This window comes from Centroberyx gerrardi, chromosome 5 (genome assembly GCF_048128805.1).
Source record: "Centroberyx gerrardi isolate f3 chromosome 5, fCenGer3.hap1.cur.20231027, whole genome shotgun sequence".
NCBI classification, from domain to species: domain Eukaryota; kingdom Metazoa; phylum Chordata; class Actinopteri; order Beryciformes; family Berycidae; genus Centroberyx; species Centroberyx gerrardi.
The window spans coordinates 33,642,696-33,652,376 of record NC_136001.1 but is presented as its reverse complement, the minus strand read 5'-3'; the positions used below and the strand labels follow the sequence as shown (position 1 = coordinate 33,652,376).

Below are 9,681 nucleotides of genomic sequence, written 5' to 3'. Positions count from 1 at the left end.
CTACATTATTACACTATTACCATCCGTCCATAATACAATAATATAAAGTTAAAGCCCATGAAAAAAGAATCACAAGTAAGTACTAGTATTAGTGTTAGTATTGGTATTAGTATTAGTATTAGTATTAGTATTATCACTGCTAGTTGTTTTCAGTCAGTTTTGCTTGGTGCGTTCCGGCTTCACTTCTGACCTCAGGTTCTGTCATTCTGTCTTATCAGGTCTAACCTCAGCCTCTGACCTCTGACCCCTGACCTCAACCTGCTTATGTTATAGAGACAGTGCATACAATAGGCCACGCCACCATATTGTTTTCCCCCACAGTGGCCGTGACTTTCGAAGTATGACGCGCTCTGCAGTGTGTCTATATAATGTTGTTCTGCAGGATTGCACTTAGCTTTTTGCATATTTGTACTTTTTTGAGCACCTTTTGCCAAATTTCCCTTCACATTACAGAACACAGACTTCACAGGCTCTCCATAAGCGTTGCATCAGTCCAGTCGTAAATGGACTTAGCATGTGGAGGTAATGTTCACTAAATGTAACATTAAATGCTCAAATTTATTCATGATAGTAGCTTAACCTCTGAGCAAAAGAAACATCAATGTAGCAATGTTACTGAATAATGGGAATATGCATTTTATTTTATTTTTTCACTGATTGAATAAAAACATGAATTTAAGAAGCTAATTTTAGAATACCGCAGTTGTTGGAGAGATTCATGCTCTCCATAGTAAAGCACATAACCTGTGCTTTACTTTGTTTATGCACTTAATTTTATTTATTTATTTTAAATTAAAAGAACCAAGTTTGAACTTTCTGTCATCTAGTCATTTTTATATTGCACAAGACACAGTGTTTTTTAAAGTAACTCAGTAACCTTTATACTGCTTTTTACTTTTACTTGAGTAGATTTATACACCAGGAACTGTAGCTGTACTTCTACATGAGTAAAACTTCAGCAATCTAGCTACTTTAATTCAGTGGGATATTTTTGTACGTTTTCCACCCTTAGAGAATGGGTTGCATCTGTATATGAGAATTTTCATTTTTGAATTTTGTGGGTGAATAAGTGTACTAGGATATCATACACATCGCGATTATTATTATTATAATAGACTATAATAGACACAAGGCAGAGCCCATAAGAGACAGAATCACAAATAAGTTTAAATACATTTATTCTTGTGTTCCCTCTTTGGGGCTTCAGATTACAACAAAACAGAACCAAGAAATATGCCAACAGTACAAAAATAAATTAAACCATAAAATAACAACAGGAACAGAAAACATACATTCCCAACACTGGAGCCAAGCTAGCCTGGATCCATTCATTCTTTCTCAACAGTATGTGCCATATAAATCCATAGGGCAGTGACAGTGTATTGTGCGTTCAAAATAAATTATTATTAAATAGCATTAGCCTTCAGACATAAGACAATGCTTTGGAATAACAGAGGTAAGAGACGTCAATCATTTGGAACAGCTAAATTAAAACATTGTGTTGTTACAACAGAATATGGAATGGATGGAAAGGAAAGGTTTCCTATTCAAATCAACATTCTTGACTGGTTTCATTTGGCTGGCAGATTTAAGATGGCCGCCATAGTTTTCTAACTTGCTTTGTACAATTCATCTCAACATTCCCAGCCGAATCGTAGAATTGTACAAAAAAAATATTATCAGAGGAAAATATTTTTGTGTCCTTCAGCAAAGTTCTGGAGTTCCATCTCAAAGATAAAATTCTCTGAGAAATAGAGTCCCTCAGTAAAAAGACGAAAGTAGCTATACGTTAGCTTAAAAAGATACTCTAGAATTACCAACATTCTGTTCTAGAATTCTCAACATTGTTCTCTGGAATTACCAACATTGTGTTCCAGAATTATTAACATTCGGTTCTAGAATTATGAACATTTCAGTCTAGAATTATCAAAATTCTCCTACTGGCAGCTAGTCTACAAGGCTATTGATTGTTCTGTCTTCTACTTTATCTCTCTACCTCTCCTTCATCCCATCTCTCCATCCTCTCCCTCCTTCCTTCCTTCCTTCCTTCCTTGCTTCCTTCCCTCCTCCCCTCTACATCTGGTTCACTCTCTGCTGCAGCATCTCCAGCTGCCTGGCCACCTCGCCGGGCAGGTCGTCGTTCACTTGTGTGCTGAAGTATTTCCTCACGTCCTCCACCTCCTTCTGCCAGAAGTCCTGATCCAGGGAGAACAGCTCGTCCAGGTCCACGTTCTCCTTCAGGCCCCGGAGGTTCAGGGAGTCGCCGCCGGGCAGGTAGCCCACGGCCGAGGGCATGGCGCCGGCCTCGCCGTTCAGACGCCTGAACATCCAGTCCAGGACGCGGATGTTGTCGCCGAAGCCGGGCCAGAGGAAGCCGGCGGTGGGGCTCTTGCGGAACCAGTTGACGTGGAAGATCTTGGGGAGTTTGGCGCCGGGGCGGTCGGCCATGCTGAGCCAGTGGGAGAGGTACTGGCCGAAGTTGTAGCCGAAGAAGGGGCGCATGGCGAACGGGTCGTGCATGATCACCTTGCCTGGAGAAAGGAAATAATGTCAATTTATTATTTGTACAGGACTTTTGAATAGTGCTGTGTAAATAAAGTCTATGATCATCAGCAAAGACATAATCTGTAACAGTGTCAGATACCGACCTTTGTGTTCAGCTGCAGCGGTGGCCTCTGACCTCATGGCTGCTCCAACAAACACACCATGCTGCCAGCTGAAGGCTTCGTACACCAGAGGGACGCCTGGACAGAGGGAGATGTGTTAGATTTAATATTATCTGATTATTCTGATTATTTTTTTGTCTGCCGTTGTCTGTTCTGGTGAGTCTTTTTTCTCACCATCTGTTCTGTTCTGTTTTCTTGTCTCTTCTTCAAACTTATTCTATCCCTTACATCCTATTTCTACCCTGTTCTACTCTACCAATAAAGACGTCTTCCGTTCTGTTCTACAGGTTCTCTGTTGCTCACCCTCAGGCCTGCGGCCCCCGAAGATGACGGCCTCGATGGGGACTCCCTCTTGAGATTCCCACAGCGGATCGATGATGGGACACTGGCTGGCCGGCGTGCAGAAACGAGAGTTGGGGTGGGCAGAGGGTTCGCCTGGGGGGGGGGGGGGGGGAGACGGGGAGGTAAGATTTACATCACACACACACACACACATGCATACAAGCTCTAGACCTGTTTCTTGATGTATTCTCTTATTTTTACTATCCATGTTTCCATCAGTTTTGTGTATTGTTGCTGTAAAGCACTTTGTGACAATCCTACTTGTTAAAAGCGGTCTATAAATATATAAATTAGTTTGATTTGTGTTTCCACTGACAGCAATGGAACTTAAACATTTTGACTGTTTTCCATTAAAATGGTCAAATTCTGTTTAGCGATGACAGTTTGAAGTTTGAGTTTTGTTTCACAAAACCTACTCTTACAAAATGACTGATAACACAATATTTAAACATATGGTAATTTTTAAAGCAAAGCAGGTAACCTAGGGCCTTGGTTGACAAAATGGCACATTTACAGACTGGATCATCTATGTTTCACAGACACTAATTGAAGAACTTCTGCTAATGTATAATGAGTATTTTGGAATAGAGCTCTTTGGCACTAGCCATAGGCAAGCAGGCTACTAAAATTCCTGACTTCTGTTTTTTTGTGTCCAATTCACCTCTGTCTCTGCTTGTCCTGAGTTTTCACTTGTTTTCTTTTAGGATGAGATGGTTTATAAGCTCGTTGGGGTTTCTTTGTCTGATTGATTTCCTCTCTCTTTCATTTTCAGTCTTTATCATTTCTGCGAGCATCTAAACTATGAACTCAAACTAAAAAATCCTCACCATCTGCGGGGCTCCAGGGCTTGTTCTTCCAGGAAGTGACGGTGACTCCCTCTGGCAGTGATTGGTCCATTCCCTCCCAGTACACGCCGCCGTCGCTGGTCTCCGCCACGTTGGTGAAGATGGTGTTCTTAACGATGGTCGCCATGGCGTTGGGGTTGGTCTTGACCGAGGTGCCGGGCGCCACGCCGAAAAAGCCGTTCTCTGGGTTGATGGCGCGTAGGTTGCCTAGCGACGGGAAGGGAAGAGGGTGAGTTAGTGATAGAACAAAACTTAGAATTGGTTGAGACTAGAATTGGTTATAGTTTCCATCTATCTCTCTTGCACTTGAAGAATTTGATTCCAAAAAGCTAAAAAAGTGTCGGTACCAGAAGTTTATCATTAAATATCTCTAAAATATAGAAGATCCATTCTGTTAAAGTGTTGTCATTTTGTCAAACAACGACCTGGGTTACCTACTATGCTTTAAAAAGTACTGCAATTAAGTCATAATTTTGTCTTATCATTTTATAAGAGCAGGTGTCATTTTTTTCAATTGGTGCATATCAAGCTTTGGAACGAAACTCTTCACCTGTTAAACTTTAAAGAACAAAGGTCAGAGTAGCTGCTAATTCTCTTTCCTCCTTTGACTCAGATTTAAGAGACAGTAAAACTAAAGGACTTGACGAAGTCCGGCTCCCTCACCTTGGTCGTCGAACTTCATCCAGGCGATGTCGTCTCCCACGCACTCGACCTTCCAGCCGGGCAGCGTGGGGCAGAGCATGGCCAGGTTGGTCTTCCCGCAGGCGCTGGGGAACGCTGCCGCCATGTACTTCTTCTCCCCCGCCGGGCTGGTGATGCCCAGGATCTGCAGAGGAGAGGAGAGGATGGTTAGGTTTGGTTTGGTTTGGTTTGGTTTGGTTTGGTTAGAGTGGTTGGATGGATGGATTCATAGATGAATTTATGGTAAAGAGAGCTGAAAAGGCACAAAGGAAGGAAGGAGGCAGGGAAGGAAATAAGAAAGAAAGAAAGAAAGAAAGAAAGAAAGAAAGAAAGAAAGAAAGAAAGAGAAAGAAAGACAGAGCACACTTTATAAACTCTAATTGGATGTTGATTCCTCTAAATGTCCCACTGAGTTTAGGGAACATTTTTAGGGAACAAGTAAACATACTAACAAATTAACAACAAATGAAAGAATACAGGATAGAATTATGAAAATAATAGAGAGAAAGAAAGAGAAAGAAGTAGAGAAATGCGGGAATGTAGAAATACAGAAAGAAATCATCAATTAACCATTCAACCATCCAACCAACTCATAAACTAAACCAGCATTATCTACCAGTATTTGCCAATTCAAATGAATTCAGTTCAGTTCAATCCAATCACCATGATGATGCTGTGACATTAACAACATCAAGTAGTTCAATTAGTCAATCACTAAATCACTAGTGAGATGTGTTGATGTCCTCACCAGCATGTGCTCGGCCAGCCAGCCCTCCTCCTTGGCGATGCGGGAGGCGATGCGCAGGGCGAAGCACTTCTTCCCCAGCAGGGAGTTTCCTCCGTAGCCGCTGCCGAACGACACGATCTGCCGCCGGTCCGGGACGTGGGCGACCAACGTCTGCTCCGGGTTACAGGGCCAGTTGTTCACCAGGGGCTCTGAGGGAGGAGGGAGGGAAGGAAGGAAGGAGGGAAGGAAGGAGGTAAGGAGGGAAGGAAGGAGGAAGGGAAGGAGGGGGAGAGATAGGGATGTGAGTCAGACTGAGTTATCACTTCCAAGAATAAGCTCTTTTCTGTTTTGTTCAGTTCTGTTCCTCTTGTTTTGTGTCAATGATCAAATAAGATTCTATTATGTCTCTTCTATTCTGTTCTATTCTATTCTATTCTATTCTGTTCTATTGGGTTAAGGTTATCTCATATAAAATGTGTTACTTTAAAAACACTGGACTATTTGTGAGTGGAGGGAGGAAGGGATTGAGCTAAATTATAATTTAATTTATTATTATTATTATTAGAAGTAGTAGTAGTAGTAATAGCAGTAGTAGAGGTAGTAGTAATAGTAGTAGTAGAGGTAGTAATAGTAGTAGTAGTCATTCAATTTTGACTCTTATTTTATGTCCTGCTGCAGTTCTGACTGACTGAAGGAAAGCAGTAAGCGGTGCTGACTCACTCTTGAGCGGCAGAGGGCAGCCGACGGAGTGCAGGCAGCGGACGAACTCTCCGGTTCCCAGAGCGGACAGGACGTCCCGGCCCATCCGGGTCATCACCCGCATGCTGGCCACCACATAGGGCGAATCGGTCAGCTCCACCCCGATCTTAGAGAGGGGCGAACCCACCGGACCCATGCTGTACGGGATCACATACATGGTGCGGCCTGAACAGACAGACAGACAGAGAGAGTCCTGTTAATCCAACATATCCCATGAAGCCTGGTGATGTTTCCCCATGTGTAATCCATAGTGTCAGTACTGGGACACTGAGTTAGTCTATATTACTAGTGTCTTTGTTTTTAAGACAGAGGCCAATTAAAGATCCAGAATCAAAAGATGACAGTCAGTTTGATGTGAAATCCATATTATACTGTTGGTGCATCAACAGCAAATGCAAAAAAAAACTCACTTTACTAGATTAACTATAGATATTAATGAATGGGAATAAACATAAACATCTGAATACCAGGATTTATAATGACTCTGCCGTCATTATAAATAAACATTTGAAGGGTATCGTCCCATTTCAGAAATACTGAACTGCCTGAAATTCATCAGATGATTCCAAAACAGAATCAGTTTGTAAGCAAAAGTCTTATGACCTCTACCTTTAACAGTAATGTGCTTTATTTCCTCGCTGACCATCGTTTAGTCGTGGAAAGTGAGTTTTCAAATGTTTCGTTGGAGTGAAACTCTTCATTAGTTTGCAGTGGACCTGCCTGGTTGAACAGAGTGAACCGTTATTTGCCCCGGTACCTTTCATGCAGCCGGGGAAGCGCTGAGTCATGGCGGCGTCGAACTCCTTCTGGGACATCCAGCGGCCCAGCTGACTGACTCCGCCCCCCACGGGCGACGGCACCGTGTCCCGCTGCTCCTCGGTCACGATCACCGTCTTACTCTCCACACGGGCCACGTCCCGCGGGTCGGTCCTGGCTAACCAGCTGGAGGAGGGGTGGAGGAAGAGGAGGAGGAGAGAGGAAGAAGGATGATGGAGAGAGGGAGGAAGAAGATGAGGAGGAGGAGGATGGTGAGGAAAAGAGAAGGGAAGGAGAGGAAGTGAGGCAAGGAGGGAGGAGAAGAGAGGATGGGAAAGGGAGGGTGAGAGAAAGAGGGAGGAGGAAGAAAGGAAAGGAGGGCGAGAAAGAGATGGGTGGGAGAAGGGGAAGGAGAAGAAGGAAGGAAGGAGAGAGTGAGAGAGCATTAATGGTTGCTCTTTTTTTATTAAGTTGAATGAATTTCAGTGAGTTAGAGAGACAAACACTTCAGCTGGAATAAACTGATTCATTTTGAAAACCAGTTCAGCCTGACGGACCGTTCGTTGTACAATATTTCCAAAACGAAGGATTAGTCTTCCTCATATAACACTGTTTTGTAATCAAAGTTCGTCACACTGCAGTCCAGACAAACAGCATGAATCGCGGAGGTGTGTGTGGGTGTGTGTGATTCTGGAACGGAGCTCATTAATTAGAGAATGCGGTCTGACTGGGAGTGAACTGGGCTTACTGGTTTGTCCAACCTTGACCGGCAATAGTGACGACTGCACATTCTCTTCAACAAAACTATTATCAGCTGATTGCGTGGATTCACTGCCGGCTTGCCTCATGCTGCTTGTTGCAATAAGCAGCCTCTGCTGTGACGACTGATAGTCCAGATCCACTGTGGGTCCAGTATCGCTCCACTGGCTTTATGGGGAATCAGGGTGTCATCAATACGCAACTATGAACTATCACACCTCATATACATTAAGCTTGTAACTTTACAATTTTGAATCCAGCTTGTATTCTGTTATTCCAGAGGTGGAAACAAGGTTTTGTGACGTGGTGCTGGGGAGAGATCAATGACATCTAATGAAACTCTGACTGAAGTGATCAGCTGTAATATTGGCTGATTGAGATGGAAGATAGAAGTTATATTGCACCTCTAATTTGAGAAACCCTGCATTCTCTCACTGCTGATTTAGCCATTCCTCTCCAGTCTGAACTGTGTGAAAAAGCAGAAATGCCTCTCCGTCTCCCTGTCACTATGAACTGTGTTTTGTCCAATTCATTTATTGAACCTGTATTTCACATAATGACCACAAAAAACATGATTCAGATACATTTCTTAAGGTTAAACTGGGTATAAGGACTCTTTTTAACGGTAAAACATTTAAAGTTGTTGAATTTTGTAGAATATCCACTTCCTAATTTGACTGAAGAACTCAAATTGCCCCCAAATCTGCTATCAGAAATGAATGGTTGCATGGGGCAAAAATGCCTTTGAATGTTCATAAAATGGCCATGAAATTGCCAAAAATTAGGAGTAATTCGGAGTTCCCTGTTTATTCACATGTGAATATGACTACTGTCCCCCATGGGCCACCGTACATGATTTGTGGGAGCCTCCACCTCCAAAAAGGATCAAAATGCCTCTAAAAATTAGATCAACGGGGCAACAAATGCCCCTCTAAAAAACCCCTGTGGCTCAGTAAACCCGTTAATCCCTCAGTAAAGCAGAGTGGACCTACCAGTTGTCGTATTTGTGCAGCTTCTTGATGACGCCCTGCTCCTCCAGCTGGGTCAGGATGGCTCGGTTCTCCTCGTCGGAGCCGTCGCAGATGTGCAGGGCGTCCGGCTGGCAGAGCGCCGCGTTCGCCTCCACAAACTCCCTGAGGGCCGGGCTGAGGGCGCCGAGGTCGCCCTGCAGCACCCGAGGGCCACCCTGAGACTCAGACTGCAGCTCAGGAGGCATGCTGAGGAGTCTGAGGGAGAGAGAGAGTGATGGAGAAAGAGAGGAGGTGTAGGAGTGGATGAACCTGGAGGAGAGGAGAGGAGAGGAGAGGAGAGGAGAGGAGAGGAGAGGAGAGGAGAGGAGAGGAGGTAATGAGAGAGGAGAGGAGAGAGGAAATGAGTAAAGAGGAGAAGGGTAAGGATGAGAGGAAAGAAAGTAAGCGGAGAAGGGTAAAGGTAAGGAGGGAGGAGAGAAGAAGAGTAATAACGGTGAGGAGAAAAGGTAAGGCGAGAGGAGAGAGAAGAGGAGTGGAAAAGAAAGGAGAGGAGAAAAGAATAGATGGATGAGTGGAAAGAAAGTAAGGAAAGAGGAAAGGAGAGGAGGGTGAAGAGGAGAAGAATAGAGAAGGGAAAAGGAGAGAAAAAAATCAGTTTAGTACATCAACTTTGGCCAAAAAGCCTAATAAATCACACAAACTATTTAAAAATTGCTTTTAGTTTCTTAGTTTTAACGTGTGTGCCTCCTTTACATCTTTACAGCTTCACATTTCATGGCTTTTCTTGATTTGAGTCATCAGATTAAACTGAAAAAACGACATCAAACTATATCTAATCTCAAGCAACTGATGCAACCTGTAGGTCACACTGTGGATGATGCAACATCAACATCCCTCCTCAAATTACACATTACTATTCCTACTGGGGGTGAAAAAAAAACACAAAAGAAACACAAGAGTAAAAGTATCTTAGAACATCAGCTTACCTTCACTGGTTGGTTTTCGGAGTGAGCCTGTAGCTTGTCCTCATCGGTCGAGGTGCTGCTGGTTCTCAGGACAGTTCAGGCCTGTTTAGCTGTGTCTGGTCTGGAGAGGCTGCTCGTTTTATACCCTGGGATCTCCCATAGGGGGGGGGGGGCAAGAGGAGGAGGAGGAGGGAGGAGGGAGAAGGAGGG

The 9,681-nt window shown here is 43.7% G+C and overlaps 1 protein-coding gene across 1 annotated transcript; it reads right to left on the bottom strand.

The window, feature by feature from the left end:
- Positions 1 to 1,988: 1,988 nt before the first annotated feature.
- Positions 1,989 to 8,751, bottom strand: pck1 (phosphoenolpyruvate carboxykinase 1 (soluble)). Its single transcript, XM_071910225.2, has 9 exons — positions 8,528 to 8,751; positions 6,778 to 6,962; positions 5,982 to 6,185; positions 5,283 to 5,470; positions 4,517 to 4,679; positions 3,836 to 4,060; positions 2,970 to 3,101; positions 2,649 to 2,744; positions 1,989 to 2,531 (listed from the first exon to the last, which is right to left on the bottom strand). Exons 1-9 carry the CDS (start codon positions 8,749 to 8,751, stop codon positions 2,074 to 2,076), a joined length of 1,875 nt encoding a protein of 624 aa, XP_071766326.2. The 3' UTR covers positions 1,989 to 2,073.
- Positions 8,752 to 9,681: the final 930 nt, after the last annotated feature.